Source organism: Musca domestica, unplaced genomic scaffold (genome assembly GCF_030504385.1).
Source record: "Musca domestica strain aabys unplaced genomic scaffold, Musca_domestica.polishedcontigs.V.1.1 2, whole genome shotgun sequence".
Lineage (NCBI taxonomy): Eukaryota > Metazoa > Arthropoda > Insecta > Diptera > Muscidae > Musca > Musca domestica.
The window spans coordinates 25,144,622-25,168,207 of NW_026712249.1; the positions used below are offsets into that span (position 1 = coordinate 25,144,622).

At 36.9% G+C, this 23,586-nt stretch overlaps 1 protein-coding gene across 2 annotated transcripts in view; it reads left to right on the forward strand.

The window, feature by feature from the left end:
• The first annotated feature begins 1,137 nt into the window (after nucleotides 1-1,137).
• Nucleotides 1,138-23,586, forward strand: part of LOC101900593 (proton channel OtopLc) — a 142,496-nt gene continuing 120,047 nt past the window's right edge. The window contains exons 1-2 of one of the 2 annotated variants that reach the window (XM_059122014.1): nucleotides 1,138-1,847; nucleotides 9,153-11,564. In XM_059122014.1, coding sequence (XP_058977997.1) covers nucleotides 9,367-11,564 — 2,198 coding nt within the window. In that variant the 5' untranslated portion in view covers nucleotides 1,138-1,847; nucleotides 9,153-9,366. The remainder of the gene's footprint in view (nucleotides 1,848-9,152; nucleotides 11,565-23,586) is intronic. The other variant, XM_020034671.2, reaches the window with a different exon arrangement.

Genomic DNA, 23,586 nt, shown 5'->3' on the forward strand with positions numbered 1-23,586 from the left:
AAAGAAGTCTGGAGCGGTCAAATCAGGCGATCTTGCCGGCCAATGCGAATCGGGAGATTAGGCGTCGGGGAAATGCATCCTTCAGCATATCGATAGTGGCACGTGCAGTGTGTGCCGATAAACCGTCCTTTTGGAACCATATGTTTTCCAATCCCAACTCATCGAGTTGCAGCAAAAAGAAGACGTTGATCATTGCTTTGTAGTGCTCACCATTCACAGTAACCGTCTGTCCCGCGACTTATTCGAAGAAAAAAAGGTCCGATGACTCCTTCAGCAAAAACAGCACACCATACAGTGACACACCATACAGTGATCATCACTCATGATTATTTTTGATGGAAAAGCTTCTTCTTCTTGGTGTTGAATAAGGATAGCTTGAGCGTATGTTAGACGTGATTGGCTAACAGCTGATGCACCATCTGGACTTTGTACAGAACCATTTTGTACCAAAATTCGCTGTAAAGACCGCCGACTGATACCCATTTGCGTGACACGTCCGTCGTCCATGACATCCTGGGCTACAGCAGCAATATTCTCGCCTGGCAACAACTTTTGTTAAAAACGTTGCAGTTTTTCACCAGTAGACGGCCAGGAAATCTGCGACGAAATTCCTGTTGTGCCAAAGTCACCGACCAATTATTGGTAAAATAAAACGTCAACAATATTCCGCGTTCTGGAGCAGTGTAGCGTAACATTATTTATTAACGTGTATTTCGCATGAGTTTACTAAAAAATGTCAAAACAGAACTGATATTAGGGGGTAATCGTAAAATTTATAGCATTTTGTGATAGGAGTATTACTTTTGCTCTTTTAACTCCCTCACACCCCTAAAATGCTCTCCACAACAACGATATTTGGTACCAACTATTATATACAACATAGAAATATCACTGCTAAATCACTCCCTGACGATATATTTATATATTTTCAGAAGTGTAAAAATTTACGAATTTTCTGAGCCCTATTTTGAATACCTTCCGATGAAAAATTTCAAGATGTCAATACACTTGTCTCTTATTTTTAGCTTTTCTTTTTAATATACTCTGTTTTTCTTGTAACTATTGTATTTTTATTTTACAACGGCAATGACTTGATAACACCCTGTTCATACGAAAAATCTCCCACATTGCAAATTCTGCGAAGCATCACACGACATTACACATAATTGATGCGAAAAGTTCTCTTCCACTTCCGTTATTCATAGCAGGCAGCATTTGTGTTTTGCGTTTGCCACCAAGTCGTGCTCAATGTTGTTTGTTTGAGAATGAAAAAAACATAAACAGAGAACATACGGTGTGTAGGTATAATGAAATTGGTTAAAATGGGAGAGTATGAATGGCTCCCATTGGGAGAGATTATATTCTAATGAGAACACTTTTGAAACGGAAATAAAGAGCGGGAAAGAGCTGGAAAGTGAATGATGCGAAGAAGAATATTTGCAAAAATTGCTGGGTACATGTAACTCGAAATATGTTGTGGAAATCTGGGCACACGAAGAAGATGGTAAATATGTATGTGCAACACAATTGAGAAAATTGAGAGCACACCAAATACACCTTTGCTGGTGCTGGGATATCACAGTTATTCTGTTTTCGAGTGTCGACGTGAAAAGAACGTTAAATTTCGAGTACGGACGGTTGTTGATTTCAGAAAAAAGCGCTGCTTAGTGCAGTTATTCTAACTGGAAGAACAAAAAGAAGAAGAAGAAAAAAATAAAAAAAAAACAAAAGCAAATACTTACCAATGGAAACGGTTTTGATGAAAGAAGTGCAAAAATTTTCAAAATAAAACAAAAACGAATCCTTTTTCGTTGCCAAAAGGATTGGTGGAAAATCTAAGGAAACCGGTAAAGAAAATTTGAAAAGTTTTGAAAATTAAAAATAAAATTTTGGAAGTGAAAACAAAGTGTGTGTGACTTGTAAATTTCTAGTGTATATACAACATCAAACGAATCGTACCGGATAAAAGTGTGTGTGTGGTCATGTGTGCTCTTGTTTGTCGGTGTATGCCTTACATTTGTCCCGAATACAAACTTGATTTGTAATGGTGCTCCTGCTGCTGCCGCTTCTGATGATTGTTCATGGCGGGATGCAGGACCAAAAGGCCGATAGGCCAGTTGCCTGCCAGCCAGCCAGCGAGCAATGATAACCTCAACCTGACCCATCAGCAGCAGCAGTTGCATGCAACACGCACCTACAATATGAGAGAGGCACACACACACATTCTCACATTGAAACTATTGCAAAAAGTACATACTAAAGGATAACAACTCGTATCGTATCGTCGGTGTCGTTTGTTCGTTCGGTCGGTGCTAATATTGTTGTTGTTGTCGTTGTTATTGTTTTCCCTCTATTAGGGGCCATCGTCCAGTGTGTATTTGTGTGTGTGTGTGTGTGCGTGTATATCGTAATAGTAATTGATGCTGGAACAAATCCAAAATCTATCTACCAAACCTCCAGCATAGCAGCAGGATATACCTACCCATGGATGAAAATTACATAAAAGCCGAACTTGAATAGTTTTGGCCAAGGTGTATAGAAATTCTGGAATAAAGTTAAAGTTCGTTTCACGATCATGTTAGGGAGCAATGGAGATGGTGTGTATGAATGTATGTCTGTTGTTGGCAAAGGGGGTATTCCCTTGCACTCGTAACGACAACACCTAATACTATCGCTTTCGTTTTTACGTTTCATGCCAAGTGTATGTATGTAGGACCCCAACTACACAAACACACCGTGTGTCCTGTCACTTTTGCACAAAGGGAAAGGGGCAATTTTTTACGATTTGTGCAGCCATAAGATAAACAGTAAAAAAAGGATACTCCAAAGGATGAATTGGCATTGAAATGGATACATATAATTTTTCAATTTGGAAATTGGTTGATATTAACATGGTTGTAGTTGTTGGTTCTTTTTTATTGTTCTCTATCTCTGTTGAGTGTCTCGTCGTTTTTTAGGAGATAAATTAGAGTTTTCTTTGGCCAACTGCAAAAAGGATGACAAAATTTAAAAAGTGACCATAGTAAAATTTAATTGTGTCATTGACACGCCCATTTTTCATTTATTTTGAAGTGTATATTAGGGGTTTTGTCGATAAAAATAGTATTATTTTTAGATCCTGGAATCAAATTATTACTAGTTTTTGATAAAAGATTATGGCACTAATTTACAATCTGGAAAAGCGTAATACAGTAATTTTTTGAATGTTTGGGATTTGATAAACCATTTTGATCCAAAAGGCCAAATGGATCCCGTTAAGAAATATGGTTCAAATCAAAATTTTGGCTCAAAGCATTTTTGTTTATTAAAAACCGTAATGTCGCACTCGTCTCGATCCAGATCACATTCAATTAGTTTGGATTGTTTTTGCAAAAGTACGAAGTTTCGCCTTTAAAGACAATTTTTTTATCATACTTTGGAGGATTATAAATCGTAGTAATTAAAAACTGCCTTTTAGTTAACTTGATCATCCTGAAAATCCCTTAGAAATGGTGGGTTCAGGTTCGGTCATATGCCAAAAAAACCTAGAAAATTTTCTGAATATTTTTGCAAGATATGATTCTAATTTGATACGAATTAAAAGCATCAAATGGTGGTCCATTCAGTTAAAACAATGTGGTTAGGAGCTTCAAAATGCCCATAATTGGGGGCTACTGTTATATGAGACTATTTCAAAACCTGTACATACATAGAAAAATTTTAAAATATCAGATGGGCTGGTGTCGCTGTGTAGGCTTATGTCTAAAGCGGATTTTTAAGAATATTTTTTTTTTTCAAAGGACTAATCGTGGATTTTTTGGGATACTTTTCAAGCAATAATGCGATTTTTGAGAATATGTTTTGCAGCTGCTAATCGTGGATTTTTAAGAAATTGTTTTTAAAGATTATCCTTGGATTTATTAGAATATTTTTTCAAGGACTAATAGTAGATTTCTAAGAATTTTTTTCAAGAATAATCGTAGATTTCTAAGATTTTTTTCAAGGATAATCGTTGATTTTTTATGACATTTTTTTCAAGGACTAATTGTGGATTTTTACGACATTGTTTCAAGGACTAATCGTGGACTTTTAACGATGCTTTTTCAAGGACTAATCGTGATCTTTTGAAATATCATATCAAGGACTTATCATGCATTTTTAAAAATATTTTTTTCAAAGAATATTTTTAATTTTACCGTTGATCTTTAAGTAGATTTTCCAAGGCCATAAACCATAGATTTTTAATTTTTTTGAAGAACTATCAGACTATTAATTTAGGAATTTTCAAAAAGTAGTTTTAAGGACTCAATCACTAATAATTTTTTAAATAATATACATTTCCTGTATTTTTAGAGTACTTTGAGGTTTTTAAGAAAATCGTTTCAAGGAATATCAGGACTATTTTCAAGAATTATACATGAAAACAACAATCCCGGAATTTTTAAGAAACATTTTCAAGGACTACAGACTAATAATCATGTATTTTTAAGAAAGTCGTTTTAATTACTATCAGGACTATTTTCAAGGACTTTACATGAAAACACCAATCGTGCGTTTTGAAGAAAATTTTCTTGAGATCTATTAGATTACTTATGGATGATTTTAGGAATGTTTTTGCATGTTTTATCAGATCCATTATATAAATTCAGACCCCGAATTTATAAGAATAATTTTTCAATGATCATCATCAGATAACTGACAGTAATTTTTGAGGTCTGTCAGACTAATTTTTAATATCCATATTGTGGGAATATAAAGTGGAAAGGTCATTGAAAAAAAACAAGCTTGTTATACCAAAATCTCGCTGGTTTGATAACATGGAACATTTAAAGTGTCTACGACTATAAATAAAGCAACGATTAGTACTTTTTGACATAATTTTTCAATACCACCAGCGGTTTTCGAATACTTCATACCAAGAGTATTTATAATGCTAGATTTTAGTACTCCAGCTCTGGTCGAAAGTTTTATTACCTATGTTACTTTTTTAAATTTTGTAGAATAAGTTAGCTTCGTTAGGAAACTTACCAGAATTCTACATACAACATTTAGTAAATATAAGTAGGAATGGTCACAAATTTTACTATATCATGCTTCACCTTTGAGAATCCAGCATGAAAACAAGGAGTGCACAAAAGCTCTACTTTATATCATGCCCCGCACCATAACGAAATTTCAGCAGTCTGTAAAGCACAGAAATTCGGCTCGAAAACACCATTGACCATTCCTTTTTGGATCGATATATTTAATCCTTCATATCTAGTAAGTTTAGAAAACCGTTACAAATAAAATTATCTGGATTTGGAATGAGCCTTCAAAATATAATACATTGGGTGGTTTCGTTATATGGAGACTATAACAAATCGCGAATCTACTAGGGATACATTTCTGCCAGAGGCATTTTATCGATTACTTGTTTCAAATATCAAATTTTTAATAATTTCCTTAAAAACAAAAATGGTTTAATCATGAAAATACCAAATATCGGGAGGTACCGTTCGTGGGGTCTATAGAACAATTTAGACCCATATGGATCTCTTTCTGCCTGAGAGAATGAAACCACGAAGAAGTTTAAACTTAATTTAAAACTATTTTTTTCTGTTTAACAATGTGGCTAAAATCATCAATATACCGACTATAGGCTTATATTAGGTAATTTTCTGTCGCAGGAGGTAATACCCATTATTAAACCCAAATTTTGCATTTAAAACAATTCCGGTGAAAAGTTTAAATATCGAGACTTACCGTTTCGTGAGGTAGTACCGATACAAAGTCCAAATATCACATTTTTGACATAAATCATCCAAATGACGAATATATGGAGGCGTTTAAATGTTCTGCAAGAATGCTTCCTACATTTTGGGAACACATATTTACAACAAATTCGGTTAATAATTGTGTTTTAAACACTCGAAATATACATTTTCAATTAAACGGACCTAAAATACATTTAAAGGTTACTTTGTCCACATTCCTCTCCGTTCGGAAGCTAGAGTGATTTCCAGGGCAGGGCTAAATCGATATAGAAAGTTTATGTTGACTCAATTTTACACTTTGTGGAGACAAAAAAGGATATTTTATAGGAGTTAATAGTTTTACGATTTGATGATTTTTAGTACTTTTTTGAGCCTCCCTTTTCGCGAAATTTCAACATTCTTTTTGTAAATGTGAAAAATTTTAACTGGGAAACACATTTGTTGGTGTGTTCTTCGAGTTTGTATTTTTAGTACAAATTTCCTAACACCCATTTGATTTTCGTAGTTGCCTTTTTTCAAGCACTTGTTACACCCTCAGTCACATGACTATAGAGTGTGTATATAATTTTACACGACCAATACTGGCCCTACCGAAACTACGATTTTAGAAGAGATATCGGTCGGGCAATATCGGTCCACTCCTTTTAATACACCCCTAACAAAAGGTCAACATTTTCAAAGAAACCAATTTACCTCATAGAAAGAGAAAGGATCTTCAGACCATGTTCTTTCTAGTATCTCCCACACAAAGGGTTAACATTTTAGCATAGACGGTGAAACAAGACTGTTGCTTTTCTCAATAAAAATTTTTTTCCCTGAAGATGACTGTCGAAGACAGTCGAAATATCGGAAAATAAAAATCAAAATTATAAAAATAAAACACTGATGTTTTTCAATTGACCTTAAGCCAAAATAAAGTTAATAAGGGATAACATTTTAAGTAATCATAACCCTTAAAAACTATTTAAGTTTTTAAAAACGTTGCCTCATCAGTCCGTCCGCCAAAAATAGTGTCGTTGGTATTTTTTTTTGAATTAAGCAATTTTAGTATCCTCTTAGCACACATTTTATTCACTCTTCCATTTTTACCCCTTCTCGCCGTAAATTGAACTCTACTTCTTCACATTTAGTTTTCCTAAGAGCTTCGGTTTTAATACCAACTTCGTACCAAAATTTAGAATTCTTTAAAAAAAATCCAAAAACTGTTTTTTTTTCTTATAAGGAATAACATTTTGCCACTCTTTGAGTAAATAAGCAATATGAACTTCGTTAAACTGAATTTCAGAATTTCAGGCTCTAAAAGTACATGACTCAAAAACACAATTTTATCTCTTTCCCACCCCAACATTTAGGTGGCACTTATTAGGATTTAGTGCTTTTGTACCCTTTTGGTACAACTTTTCACATACCCTGCCGTTTTCGACCACTACTCTCTACAAGTGAACCTCGGGTCAACCTTGTGTGTTCAAGCTCCACTTATTCATATTAGGTCTTTTATTGTAGAATATTTGCACATCGTCGAGTAAAATTACCTACCAAATTTCTAAACTTCCAAACAACTTTAGTACCCATTTCTAAAAGCAACATCTTATCTTAGCCTCAAAAAGCGACATTCGTACAAAATGTATGGATTTAGCTCCCAACGCTACTTTCAACTATTTCGTGCTTTAGTACCCTTTAGTACTAATTACTGTACAACCTGTCAATGTGACAGTAGAAGTCAATCTTATGTCAAATGCCAGTATATATATTTTCGAATTTGGTATTGTTTTTAGTACTCAGAACATGTAAAACTCGTCGCAATCGAACTGTGTGCCACATTTTAGATTCTAGCATTAATATTCAGTACTTTTAGAATATTTAAGTGCGATTCCCCAAAAACGCCATTTAACTTCCAAAAGAAATTTCCAAATTCTAGCTCTAAAATGCTGGATTTTTCAAATATATTTCATATACGATTAAGTACGATTCCCAAAAACCCAGGTTGATCTATGGACAGCGAACTAAAAGTAATCCACATGTGAAGTTTCAAGATTCTAGCTTTAGACGTTTCTCCTGAAAATTGCTGGAACTACGTAAAATCAGCTAAGAATTTTGTCTAAATTTTCTGGAAATTCGGACAATGAACTAAATTCTACTGCGAAGTTCTTCCCCTTTTTGCTATTACGGCCTATTTTTTGCACTTGTTTTTAAGACTGTTTTTCCTCTCTTTAAGATTTATGGCTTAGATTACCTGCGAAGTTTCAAGATTCTAGGTTTAGACGTTTCTCTTGAAAATTGCTGGAACTACGCAAAAGCAGCTAAAAAAATTGTCTCAAATTTCTGGCAATTTGGACAACGAATTAAATTCTACTGCGAAACTGTTCTCCTTTTCCTACTACGGCCTATTTTTAGCACTTGTCTTTAAGGTTGTTTCTTTCTTTAAGATTTATGGCTTAGATTAGCTGTCTGCTCTTTATGGCGGGGTTTCCCCTCCAAAATAAAAATGTCTGCAAAAATAGAATAAAAAGGCGAAATAAAAATAAAAGAACCAATGAAAACTACATGTTTTGACTACAAAGGAGCCAAAGAAGAAAAAAAAAAAACATATCCACTTAGTTGTTCTGGATCATAGACCAGGAGACATACTTCTACACACACACACAGATTCACTCAGGCACTCAAAAATCAAAAAACCTAAAGCCAATCTTTGTGTGCCTGTGTGACCTCGTTAAAGCCATACTGCGTAGCAGTTTGAGGATACAAACTACGACAATGGTTTCAGGCAGTTATGTTGCGTGTATGTGTGTGTGTGAGTGTGTTTTGCTATTATTATGCTAAACAAGAGGGTTGTTAATGTGTGACCCCCCTCCCATTGTTATGCTGTTCTGTTTTTGTTGGTGGCAGCTTGTCTGCTACAACGCATAACACTTCCTTTCGTTCTCGGTCCTCGGAGACGTTACAAATAAAATGCGTTACGCATTTTAATGCAAAAACAAGAAACAATCATAAAACTGCCAACAACAACAAGAGGAGTAGTGGTAATGAAAATAACAACAACGTACAACAGTTAACCGACCGAGTGAATAGCCAGCCAGCCAATCGGGACATGGCTGAGTAGAAGAAAAAAAAAAGGCGCAAAAATTCAAATGCGTAATAAACACAAAGCGGACAGGACACGCACAATCTGCAGATCCCTGGCATAAGAGAATAGTTTGTCATAAATAAAAGTTCATGTGTTGTTGTAATAAATGTACAATAACAAAAAAAAGAAAAGCTTAAGAAACCCAAATCTGTTTCAAGTGTGTCCTCACGGCTAGGATGCGTGTGCATGTGTGTGTGTGTGATTAAAAGTGTCATAAATAAAGCTAATGGGTTCTGAAGTGCCACATAAGCGGTTTTTATTACAATTCTCCCTTCCAATGTCTCTGTCTTTAGGAAAATCTAAGAGAAAAGAACAAGAAAAAATCTCATTGAGTATCCCCCCATTTCCCACCCTCACTAATCCAAAATCTATGTGACTTATCCCGTCAAAGAAAAAACAGAAAATCAATAAATTAAAGTTCAATTTCAAGCAGATAAGCCCTCCCGAAACTCAACAGCTCGCGTGAGGGCCAAGTGTTAAAAATTTCACAACAACACCAGCAACAACATGGATAGCTCTCCGGATCTATCCCTGAAATTGCGGCGTGGATCCAGCGATTCACGTGACAACTTCTATATGGATTTTGCTCAAGGCATTGATTCCGACATCGAAGAGGTGGACAATACAGCTCTGGATCAGGCCACAGCTCCACCCTTGCCGTTGGTGGGTGATGGCATGGATTACATGGTCATACCACCTCCGCCCCCGCCCTCAGTTATGACCATAATGCAGCAACAGCAGACCATGGGCCTGCCCACCGTTAGTGAACACGACGATACACCTCCAACACCACCGCCGCAGATGACAGTCTTGCCCTCGCCACCAGCTTCGCCCACAACGTCCGTCTTGGAAATGATGCCACCGCCACCACTCTCCCCACCACCACCACCAGCAACCACTGCTTCATCCTCCATTCATTCCAATCGGGTTTTACCCCAGCCACCTTCACCACCTCTGGAGACGGAAGATGAAGAAGATGACGATGATGTCGAGGAGGAAGATGATGATGGGGCTGAGGCCGATATTGAGGCCACCGATAATGTGGAGGAGACTCCGGATGAAGAAACCTCTGGCAAGGAAACCGATGACAAAGAGACAGAGGGTGAAGATGACAATGACGGTGATGATGAGGGTGATAAAGATTCTCCACCTCCACCATTGCCACCCATACCCTCCCATCTAACCTACAATCGACCACAGTCAACGCATCAGGCCAACAATGATGAAGACGACGACGATGATGAGGATGACAGCCACTTGCCCAAGCCAATGCAGGGTCGCACACCTTCCACCTCGCCCTCGCCACCTGTAACACCCCCACCATGTCCGGAACTTAGTTCCATACAAAAAATTGTCTCACCACCGCCCACACATGTTTCACAGATACCACCTTTAACCCCACCCTCGGAGAGTGATCAATCTCAGCCCAACTCTCCACCACCCATATCGAAACACTCACCTCTGACCATGCCTTCAACACCACCACCACCACCCGAGTGTGATGTGGTTGATGATGAACAGCCACCCACACCACCACCCGAGTTCGATCAACAAGACGATCCGATCGAAGATTCGAAACCAAAAGAACCAGACGAAGATGATGAACCGGAAATAGATTTATCTGGTGTGTCCGGAGAACCCTCAATGGATTTGGTACAAGAGGTTCTGCAGGAGGCAGCCCAAAAGGCCATCAATGGTGAAGAGAAATCCTCTCGGGATGATGATTCCACCACCATAACCACACCACCAACCAATGGCTATTCGGCCTCCTCCATGTATAATCACCAGGCCGAGGAGCCCATGGATGAGGCGGAACAGGAACAACTAATGGCCAATATACCACCACCAGCTGGCCTGGAAGATCCCGCCGAAGATGAGGATGGCACCAAGACCCCTGTGTCGGAAACAAAGCCATTAGATCAGGATGAACTATCCTCAGATAGGGCACCACAACCACCTTTGGAGGAGGGTAATGAGGACAATGAAAAAAGGTCATCAATGCCCGGAACACCAACATCACAAGTTTCGCAACTCTCGCAGCCGACACCAACACCTACGGTGTCGGGTTCACCCAAACGTAAAAGTAGTGTTACAAGTGCAACAGGCGGAGGAGGAGGCGGCAGCGGCGCAGGAGGTAGTCGTGTTCCTAGTCGTAGTGTTAGTCGCAGTGGCAGTCGCAGCGGCAGCCGTACCGCCAGCCGCAGTGGCAGTATACGAGGCGGTGCTGGCGGCAGCATTAGCTCTAGGGCTGGCAGTATTGCAGCAGCTTCGGTAGCATCGGCTGCAGCTTCCATTGTCTCAGCTTCGCAATCCGTAAAAGCCGAGGCAATTACCTCACCACCAATTTCTCTAAAATCCATACGCAGTCCACCGGGTTCAATACGTTCGCATACATCCAAGCACAGCCCTTCGCTGTCGCAAAAAAGTCATCACACAGCATCCGGCGAGGAGGCTAAAGTGGCAAGTCCAACTCAGTCGAATGGATCTGTTGCGGCACCCGTTCGCCTACAAAGTCCCCAGGAGGGTGACAGTCCACCGGCCATGCCTTCACCTCCGATTATACGTAGTCCACCACAGGTTAAAAGTCCACCATCAATGCACAGTCCACCGCGTGTCACCAGTCCCCCCAAGGTATATAGTCCCCAGTTGATAAGCAGTCCACCTATGCGTCAGGATGATGTTGATCCCGAGAAGGCGGAAAAACCGTAAGTAGAAGAAAATGTTTTTCAATGTTTATTAAAAGTTTGAAAGGATTTTTAAAGGATATAATGATAAAGGATAATAATTGCAAGGCAATGGGAAATTGAAAACTTAAATTAAAAGATTTAAGGAATATATGATTTTCCAAATACAATGGAATATTTACCCATTCTTTTTGCAAGGCAAACTATTTTTTCTACATTTTCAGGAAAAATGTAGGACAATTCCCTTAAAAACCCATTGGTTAAGAAAACAGGTCAATTTTATGTTTATTTTAGGGTTCGTATGAGTGATATCATCACTTATACGCCATACTTTTGTAGAAAAATCATTGGGGAATTTTTGGTTAAACTATACCAATATTCTTCATTTTTAGGGGAAAATTTTTACGTTTTTGAAGAATACCACTTTTTCTTACGCTAATTAAAAGATCTTCAGTATGAGTAACTTTTCTTATTATTTTTAAAGAAATGTGCCGATCATATTGATATATTCCTCTTTTTTTTTAAAAAAGCTTAATTTTTTATACCCCCCGTGATAGGGCTAAAGTGGGTATACATCATTTGATACGGCCAAATTCGGAGATGAGCTATATCGGCCCACTCGTTCTGGTACCTCCCCCAAAAAATGTCAACATTTTCTCCGATTTTTCTCCAACTTTGCAAATCCTAATATTTGCATCAGTGCCATTTTTTTTCTCCGATTTTTCTCCAACTTTGCAAATCCTAATATTTGCATCAGTGCTAGGTCAGATGCGAAAATGGACAATATCGGTCCACTCCATCAAGTACCTCCCCAATAAAGGACCAAAATTTTGAATAATTATTCCCTCAACCATAGGGCTAGAGAGGGTATATATCATTTGATGCGGTCGAAACGTGCTTAGTCGAAATAACGGTTGTAGAACCTAGGTCTCTTTGGACCAAATCTGTTTCAGGACATTTGGAGTCGATCTAGCGATCTACGTCTGTCTGTTTGTCTGGTGCACACGATAACTATCGAAGGGAGTATCCGATTTGGTCCAAACTTGGTACATCGTAATATTATTGTTAAACTTAGATCGAGTTCGGAGATGAGCAATATCGGTCCATTCCTTCTGGTACCTCCCCCACAAAAGGTTGAAATTTTCAGAAAACATATTTTCTGCACAGAAAGAGAAAGGATAATCCTATTTTGCTCCAACTTTGCAAATCCTAATATTTGCATCGGTGCTAGGTCAGGTGCGAAAATGGACAATATCGGTCCACTCCATTAAGTTCCTCCCCCACAAGGGGTCAAAATTTTGAATAATTACAAGTCTTATAAAATGTGATGTAAGAGTCCTATTGCCTTCAAATTTCACACATCCCAATAATTTTATTAACCCAAGGTCTGGTGCCAAGATGGAATACATGGGTTCACTCTCTTTGGTAACTCCCACACAAAAGGTCGACATTGTCAAAAAATATTTTTTTGCACCAAAAGAGAAACGATAGTCCGATTTTGCTCCAACTTTGCAAATCCTACTATCTGCGTCGGTGCAAGGTCAGGTGAAAAAATGGACAATATCGGTCCACCTCCCCCACAATGGGCCAACATTTTGAATAGTTACAACTCTTATAAAATGTGATGTAAGAGTAGGATTGTCTTCAATGTTCTCACATCCCAATATTTTTTTTTTAACCCAAGGTTTGGTGCCATGATAGAATACATCGGTCCACTCTCTCTGGTACCTCCCACATTTTCAATGAAAAATTGACAATATCGGTCCACACCATCCTGTACCTCCCCCATAAAGGTCAAAGTTTTGAATAAACAAAACTATTAAAAAATCCAAAATATGCATCCGGTTCTCTTCAAATTACACACATCACAATAGTTTTATTAACCTAAGGTCTGGTGTGAAGATGGAATATATCGGTTCACACCCTCGGGTATCTGCCCCACGAAGGGTTAAATTTTTAATATTCATGAAACTCATTCAAACTTGGCCATCTCAATATTTCCATCGAAACAAGATCTATTATAAATATGGTAGAGATCGGATTATTCCTTCAGATACCTCCCCTACAAAGGGTCAGAGCTTTGAATAACCGAAACGATTACAAAATCCGAAATAAGCATCCAGTTCTCTTCAAACTACCCAAATCATAATATTTTTATTAACCTAAGGTCTGGTGTGAAGATGGAATATATCGGTCCACTCCTTCTGGTACCTCAACCACAAAGGGTCATAATATTGAATATCCATGAAGCTCATAAAACCCAAAATTAACATCCGATCCGATTCCATTCAGACTTAGCACAACTCAATATCTCAATATAAAAATGGTAGAGATCAGGCCATTTCTTTTGCTACCTGTCCCACATAGGTTTCAAGATTTTGAAAAACAAAACGCTTAAAGAAAGCGAAATATGCATTTAAACAATCTTCACAAATTTTACATTTACATATGTCATGTAAAGTGAAGGAAGTTACCAATATAGTCCAAACCTGGCACGTCGCAATATTTATATCATATTTATTCAGGTCTGGTAAAAGGTGTGGCACAAATCATTAAAATATCAAATATGTGGAGGTACTGTCATATGGGAACTTTACTAAAACTTAGACCTATATTGATAGTTCTATGCAAGGATGTTTCTTACATAATAGACTGTCAATTTACAGCAAAGCGTTATCAACCTACTTCACTTCGCTCGGAATCTAGAGTGATTTCTGCGGACGGACGGACATTGCTTAATCGACATCGAATATTATGCAGATCAAGAATATATATATTTTGTGGGGTCTTATTTCTATTTCGAGGTATTACAAATGGAATAATTAACTTAATATACCCTCCATACTATGGTAGAGGGTAAAAGGTCATAATATAAAAAATAAAATAACCCATTTGGATCTTCGCTTTTCTGAGATTTTTCGAAATTGTTGGCCCTTTTCAGACGGTGCTTTACATTTTGCTCTCAAAATATAGAGCATACCCCTATACACGGACGAAATACCCTTATAGCTCACAATTTGACCCCATTAAAATTGAGTTCTAAATATAACCCCCGCTTCGTATCACATTCCCAATTAAAATCCTTTATACCTGTTATACCAAATAACAGTATGGGGTCCGTCATAAGCCCAATGTAATCATTTTACAAATTAAGTAATATTTTAAATAAACAATTACCCAGCCATATCTCCATTTCAAAATATCTACTCGAATGTACATCTGGCTGGCTAGATGTCTGTCTGTCTGTCTGCCTATTTGCCCGTCTACCCACAAAAGCTTCACAAATCCTTTCGTGTTATTAAATTCTCTGTAATTGCTACTAATCGTGTGCGGCGGCTGGGCGGCTGCTGCTGCTGTTGATATTTGAACAACCCCAAATTACCGTAAACAGGCTGCAGTAGCAACAACAACAACAGCAGCAGCAGCTGGAAAGACAGTAAAATGTCAAGAGCGTTTAGACATCTATTTAATAATAAAAGTTTCGAGATAACCTCGGTGACTGCTTGTCTGTGTTGAAAATGTGCTAATGACTATTTGCATGCCAAATGGTCGAATGGAGAGAGAGAGAGAGAGCGAGGGCAGGAGAGTACTACACAAACGTAAAAGGACAAGGGGAGAAAGAATAAAAATCAAATTGATTTAAATGTGTCTCGCCGCCTCTTTAGTCGACATTGACCAATGTTATTTTGTTGTGGTTTATTTAATTTTGATGAGTTTTTTTTTGTTTTTTGGCTTTTTCGTTTTCAAATGAAAAATATTAAATCAAAATAGTTTAACCGCAAATTTGAGGCTGAAAGAAATTGAATTTTCGAAATTTAAAATTTTCATTGCATGCATTTAGGAGTTGGCCAAAAATATTAACGTTTTTAAAAATAGAAATAATTTTTTCTCATAAATTAAAGTTTTATTGAAAAATATAGCCTACATTTAGGCGACTGTGCTAAACCTGATGTGAAATATTGTTGAAAGTTGCTCCGCAAATTAGAAATTTTATTGCATGCATTTAGGCGTTTTTACATTACTTTTCACTGTGAAGCTTAAAGGAAAAAAGTAGTAAATCAATTTCTCCATCTTTAAATAACTTTTTAAGCTTCTTCGTTCATCATGCTGATGGCTACAAGCTTCTGCTTCCTGATTCTGAAGTATGTTCTTACATTTTAGATATTATTTCAAAACTGCCTACTCTTGTCATATCATGCACATTATTTTTATATTGTCTTTACTACTCAAATATTATTGAAGAATATTTTTCAACAGTTAACCACCGATAAAAATGATGGATTTTTAGAACGTTTTCAAAGGACAAACAGACTTGATTTTTAAGTATTTTTTTGTATCCTCCACCATTAACTTCGTCATTCCGTTTGTAACTCCTCGAAAAATTAATGTCGGACCCAACAAAGTATATATAATCATGATCAGCGTAAAATTCCAAGTCGACTTTGCGATATCCCTCTGTAATCAAGCTTTCTTTGGGACAAATTGAGATAGAAGACTACAATTTTGCACACATGTGTAGGCAGGTTAAGTTTGTAAATGGGCCATGTCTGTCCACGTTTGCATATAATGGTACCTCTCAACATTCGGTATTTTGATGATTGTAGCGATATTTTTACCGGAAATGTTTCGAATTTGGTATTTGAAGTTCATAATGGATACTACAGCCTAAGACAGAAGATTGTCTGTGCAGGTCCACGTCTTCGTAGAGCCCCCTTATAACGGTACCTCCCGATATTCGGTATTTTAATGATTTTGTGGATATTTTTCACCAGAATTGTTTCAAATTTGGTATTTGAAGTTCGTAATGGATACTACAGCCTATGACAGAAAATAGTCTGTGCAGGTCCACGTCTTCGTATAGCCCCCATATGATGATTTTAGCGAATTTATTCACCGGAATTGTTTCAAATTTGGTATTTAAAGGTCGTAATGGATACTACAGCCTAAGACAGAAAATTGTCTGTGCAGGTCCACGTCTTCGTATAGCCCCCATATAACGACCTTTCCCGATATTCGGTCTTTTGATGATTTTAGCAGCATTATTCACCGGAATTGATTCAAAATTTCGTATTCGAAGTTCGTAATGGGTGCTACAGCTAATTACTGAAATTTAAAGTGGGCCCGACCAAACTTAGGTGCTTTTATACTTGTTAAAAGGTATTTGCTAAGGAAAATTGACATTTTTAAGAATATTATTTGAAAGGTCAAGTCATTTATTTTTGGGAATATTTTTTTCCAAACACTTCTTTATTTTGTAAGAAGATTTTTAAGACTTCCTGCCAAGAAATCATTATTGTACTTCTTTTAAGGACTTCTACTCAAAAATCTTAAGTTTTGTAATTTATTGTTTGCTAAGGACTTCATGCCTAGAAATCCTGAACGTTTTGTGATTCATTTCAAAGATTTTATAACTAAAAATTGTGGATTTTATTTGAACTTTTAAGGACTTCCTGCCTAAAAACTAACGATTTTATTAGAACTGGTTTTCGGGGTACCAAGTCCAAAAGCGTAGTCTTTGAAGAAATATTTTTTTATTGGATTTTGTAACGATATTTCATCTAAGGTCTTTATGATATGGTTTACCGAAATTTTGTGTAAGAACTTTTTTCTAGGAGCTCATGCCCAAAAATCGTTGATTTTGTAAAATTATTTTTGTTAAATAATACTTGAGGATTTTATAAAAATAAATATTTTTTTTTAAGGACTTTATGCCCAAAAACAGTGGATTTTGTACAACAATCCTTTCCTTAATATTGTGGATTTTATTAGAGATTGTATTCTGGATTTTTTAGATCATTTTTGGTGACTTCATGCTCGAAAATTACTTTTTAGCAAATATGGTAGATTTCATAAGAACTTTCTTCAAAAAAATCGTGGATTTTTAAAGATTTTTCTCAAAGGATCTCATGCCCAAATATCGTGGATTTCGTAGAAAATTTTTTTTCAAGGATTACATATCTAAAACTCGGGGACTTTGTAAGAATTTGTATCCAAGGATCCCATGTCCAAAGATGTGGATTATATAAAAAACTCTTTTAAGCTTGGTTAGATTTTTTCATAAGTATATTTTTTCACGGATTTTATAAGCATATTTCTGTTAATGACAGTATACCCAAAAATTTTGGATTTTTAAGAAGAATTGTTCAGAAAACTTATGCCTAGCATACCTCGCATTTTGTTAGATTTTTTTGCAAAGATCGTAGATTTTACAAGAATATTTTTCCAGGATTTGCTTCTCAAACAAATCTTTGATTTTTAAAAATTATTTTTCCGAAGGATCTCATGGCCGAAAATTGCATGCATTTGTGTCCAAAGATGAGAATTATATAAAAACTTTTTCAAGTTTGATAATTTTTTTTATAACTATATTTTTTAAGGACTTAATATCCAAAATTCGTGGATTTTGAAATCATATTTTTGTTAAGGATTTTATACGCAAAAATTGTGGATTTTTGAAGATTATTTTTTCAAGGGATCTCATGGCTAAAAAACGTGGATTTAAAAGATTATTTTTTCAAAGGATCTCATGACCCATAATCGTGGATTTCAAGGACTTAATGATTAAAAATCGCGGACTTTACCAGAACTTGTATTCAAGGACCTCATTTCCAAAGGTGTGGATTATATGATTTTTTTTTCATGCTCAAAAATCGCGGAATGGTAAACATTTCTTAAAGAAGTTTATGTCCAAAAACCCTTTTATTTTATAAACTTATTTTAAAGCATCGAATTTTGTAGGATTTTTTTTTCAAGAACTTGATGCCAAGAAATCTTGGATTTTAATTTTTGAGTTTTGCCTTGTTAAGGCGAAGGTCATATGTTTATGATTTATGTGTTAGTTTCTCTTTCGAGATTTTATTTGAACATTTCTAAGGACTTTCAGGCAAAATAGTGGGTCTGGGTTATATCAGAGATTTCTAACTAAAAATAATCCTTTTGATGAACATCTTGATAAGAGCATGCTGATTTGAATATTCAAGAAGAAGAAGAATATTCACTATTTCATTCTTTCTAACTAGTTAATGAGTCATTAAAGATGACTCTTTTTAAATATCTCTCTTTCATATAAATTCCATGTTACTCAATTCTCTATAACTCCTAACAACAACACAATGGACCGGAAGGTCTCCGTGTAAGCAGCTATCAAGCAGGTCATGTTAGATATTTATAAAAAAAAGATATTTATAAAAAGCAATGAGTTGATAGTAATACGTTGACACCATCTCTCATAGTCATGTCCGCCAATCAACTGATTAACTAATCTCTGGGATAACATCCACATACACCCGGAAGGACAACAAAAATAAAAATAGTAACCAGCTTTCAATTTGCCTTAAGTTAAAGTTTATTGAACCAAAGGCAACAGGAGACGACATTGTATGCGTCAGTGTCGTCCATTTATAGGATTTACATGTGTGTGGGTGTGTGTGTGTGTGAAATCGTTTCATAATGATGTGACTCGGTTAAAACCATGTCAATGCACGTTGTTTTCTGTCAATATGACATAAAATTTCAGGCGTAAAATTGTTGTTGCCGTTTTTTTTCCTCTGCCATGTTTTTTTTCTGTAACTTTTCCCACAATCAATACAAAACGCCAAGAGACTTTATTCCTCTTTCCTTGAAAAATTCACCTGCTGTTCATTTCTGTTTTTTATTTCTGCACAACAAAGTCATTGCACTCTCTAGCCATTCAGTTAGTCAGTCAGTCATTCATTCATGATTGGTGTTGGTGCGGCAGCAGCGTTAAACAGGAGCAAGAAACGAGCAGCAGATAAAACGAGATAGCTAGTTAGCAGCACTTAGTCAGCTATGCAGGCAGTCAGTCGGAAAGTCAGCGAAAAACCTTTGGTAGATCATCATCCTGTCACGGCAGCAAACAACTACCATGAACCTGATGACTGACGCCAAGCTTTACATGTGACCGTCCGTCGCCGTCGCTGCCGTCGCCGTTCGTTTTATTCCATTCATTCATAGTTGGCTTTTCCTAAAGTTATTTATTATTTATGTGTGGTGGCATTCCCAGGCGGGAGGGCAGTCAGCCAGCCACCCATTCATCGGTTGTAATGAAAAGAATTATCCTTTTCATTTGCCGATGGTGCTGGTGGTGTTGGTAAGAGAAAAATAGGCTTTCCTGTGTGAAAAGCCTGTTTTCTGTAGCCGGTCGAGTTCATTCATTTAGCCCAGGCACCCAGCGCTGTTGAAGTTGTGCAAACATTTCAAGTGTTATTGAGTCACTGCAGATATAGACGGCAGTGGGTTAGTAACAACGTTGCAACTTTACTCGGTTCGGCACAAAATTACAATTGTCGTTTTTGTTGTTGCTGTTGTTTATTAACGTCATTGGAAAAAGCATTGAGCTTAAAGATTGCCGCCTAAATGTAGGCAATATATTTGTTACAATTGTTAATAAAGCCTATATGTAGGCAACGAAGTCAAAAATAGCAAAGAGCCTAAATGTAGGCAATATATTTTTCACAGAAGTTGTTCTTACATATTTGATGCTGAGAATATTCCCAGAAAAAACGAAGAAAACTGATGAGATGTACATTCGAATTAATGGCCTTTCCTGCCATAGCTCTCGATAAACATTGATATTTTCCCCGCCAACTAATAAATGTGTTTTTGTTTTAACAAACAACAAGTCAGAAAGTATCAGTCGGTTTTGCCGACACCCTCTGCGAATGTTCGATTATTTAAAGATATATTGACTTCTATTATGATTATTCAAATTGTTGACCCTCTATGGAATAGGTTCCGAAGGAATGGACCAATATTGACTTTTTCGTATCGGACCTAAATAAATATGGCAAAAATATTGCGACGTGCCAGGTTTGGACTATATTGATTACTTCATTCATTTTATATGAGGTATGTGAACATTTTTAGAAGATGTTAAGATGTGTGTGAGGTACCAGAGCCGGATGCTTATTTGGGATGTTATGATCGTTTTGGTTATTCGAAACTTTGACCCTTTGTGGGAGGAGATACCAGAAAGAGTGGTCCAATCTCTAGCATCTTTATAACAGATCTTATATTGATAGAAATATTGAGATTTGCCAAGTCTGAATGGAATCGGATATTAATTTCGCGTTTTATAAGCTTCATAGATATTCCAAATTTTGACCCCTTGTGGGGGAGGTACCAGAAGGAGTAGACCGATATATTCCATCTTCACACCAGACCTTGGGTTAATAGAAATATTGTGATTTGTGTAATTTGAAGACAATGGGACTCTTACATCAATCACATTTTATAAGAGTTATACTTATTCAAAATTTTGACCCTAAAATCGGATTATCCTTTCTCTTTCTGTGAAGTAAAATATTTTTTTTATTTCGACATTTTGTGGGGGAGGCAAAAGAAGAAGTGAACTGATATTGTCCATCCACGAACTCGATCTAAGTTTGACAGTAATATTACGATGTACCAAGTTTCGACCAAATCGGATACTTCCTACGAGAGTTATAATGTGCTCCATCCAGCCAGACAGAGGGACGGACAGACGGACATCGCTAAATCGACTCCAAATCTCTTGAAACGGATTTGGTAGAAAGAGACCTAGGGTATAAAACCGTAATTTCGATGTGGTAGGTTTTGGCCGTATTAAATGATATGTACCTTCTCTAGCCATATGGCTGAGGGTCTAAAAATAGTTGTCTCTTTTGTCTTTATATTCGCCTCTTGTCACTGGCCTCTTCAAAGGTACTTTTTATGTCGTATAATGTTCTCTCCAGATCGCCTTAAATACTCTACTTCTTGTCTTCTACTGTTTCGCTCATTAATTGACTCTCTGCAGGTCGTCTAGAGAAACTACTTCATTATAATTTTTCACTTCATTTGTCTAAACAAGTAAAAAATTTTGTAAGTTCGGCCGAATCGAACTTTGAATAACCTCCACCATTTGGAACGAATTTAGCAATTTTCAAAAATACAATCCGTTAAAATTTCTGTTAAAATCTTAAAAATACCGAATGTAGCCGTCTATACGACGACGTGGACCTGCATAGGCAACTTTTGTCATCAGCCATTAGAATATTCAAATGGGAAACATGATGGTTATATATGAAACAATTCCGGTGAATAATGTCGCTAAAATCATCAAAATACCAAATATAGGGAGGTGTCATGGACCTGCAAAGACAATTTTCTGTCTTTGGTTGTAGTATCCATTACAAATTTGAAACAATTCCGGTAAATAATGTCGCATATATTATCAAAGTACCGAATATCAGAAAGTACGTTATATAAGGGCTATACGAAGACGTAGATGTGCACAGTCAATTTTCTGTCATAGGCTGTAGTATCCATTCCGAACTTCAAATACCAAATTAGAAACAATTCCCGTGAATAAAGTCGCTAAAATCATTAAAGTACTGAATATAGGGAGGCACTATTATATAGGGCCTATACCAAAACGTGGACCGGCACAGGCAATATTCTGTTTTAGGCTGTAGTATCGTAGTATGAACTTGAAATACCAAATTCGAAAAAAAAATCCGGTGAACAATATCGCTAAAATCATCAAAATACCGAATATCGGGAGGTACCGTTATTTGAAAGCTATACGAAGACGTGGACCTGCACAGACAATTTTCTGTTACAGGCTGTAGTATCCATTACGAACTTCAAATACCAAATTTGAAACATTTCCGGTGCATAATGTCGCAGAAATAGTCAAAATACCGAATATCGGGAGGTACTGTTATGTGGGAGCCATACCGAAACTTGGACATATATGACCCATTTTCAATACCACAAGTCCTGCAGACAAAATATACATTGAGGTAACATTTTATCAACCTACTTTATTTTTCGTTCGGACGCTAAGGTGATTTCCACAGACAGAGAGACGCACAGACGGATTGAGGACATACGGACGGACATCGCTAAATCGACATAGAATTTCATTCTGATCAAGAATATATTTTGTGTGATCTAAAATGTATATTTCGAGGTGTTACAAATGGAGTGACAAATTTAATACAGGGTGAGATGAAAAAACTGGAACCAATTCAGACTGCTGTAATTTCTAAGCCACTCGTCCAACAACTGTTAAAATTATTCCAGTGACATATTGTTTACAAGCTCACAAAAGCATTTTGGTGAGAATTTTCCAGAAAACAAGTTATTTGAGATGGAATGCAAACGTGATAGTGTGATTTCTTTATATTTGGCTGGAAAACCACAAGTGGCTATCGTTAGAGCACTCCAGCATTTAAATGTGAATAAATCTTTTGTGTCTCGTACCATCGCTGGTTACCGTAGTACTGGTAGCGTAGCCCGACGTCAAGGTGCTGGACGGAAAAAACAGCAACATCAGCAGAATTGGTTCTAAAAGTAAAGAAGCGACTTGATCGAAACCCGCGTCGCCGAAAAATGGCTCGTGAGCTAAACATATCGCAATATTCCATTCGGCAAATATTGAAAAATGAGCTCGGGGTAAAGCCATTGAAATTCCAAAAAGTGCAAGAACTTACACCTCAACGAAAAGAAAATAGACTCAAAAAGCTAAAGAGTTGCTTCGCTTGGCCGAGAGTGGTGAACTGCCGAATTTGGTTTCCTCCGATAAGAAAACATTCGTTGTCCAGCAGTTTGTAAAAAACAAAATTATCGTATTTACTTGCCAAAGAGGTCAGCTGAAAATGTGCACTTTCGGTTGGCCACCAGAATTCAAGCGCCGGACATGGTGATGATGTGGGCCGCTATAACAGCCGACGGTCGCTCTCCGCTCGTATTAATCGACCGTGGCATCAGAATAAATGCCGAATATTATCGCGAAAATATTCTGGAGAGTGTATTAAAGCCTTGGGCACTCAAGGCCGGGAATGGGCCAAAATATCGCAGAGCAACATTTGGGCAGCGAGTGACGGTTTCATTGGCCGTTTGAAGGCCATAATTCCTGCCAAAAGTGACTAATTGCAACAAATCTAAACTTATTCTAATGTATATTTCGAGGTGTTACAAATAGAATGACAAACTTAATATACCCTCCATACTATGGTGGAGGGTAAAAAGGTCTAGTCAAAATAGAGTTTATAAAGAC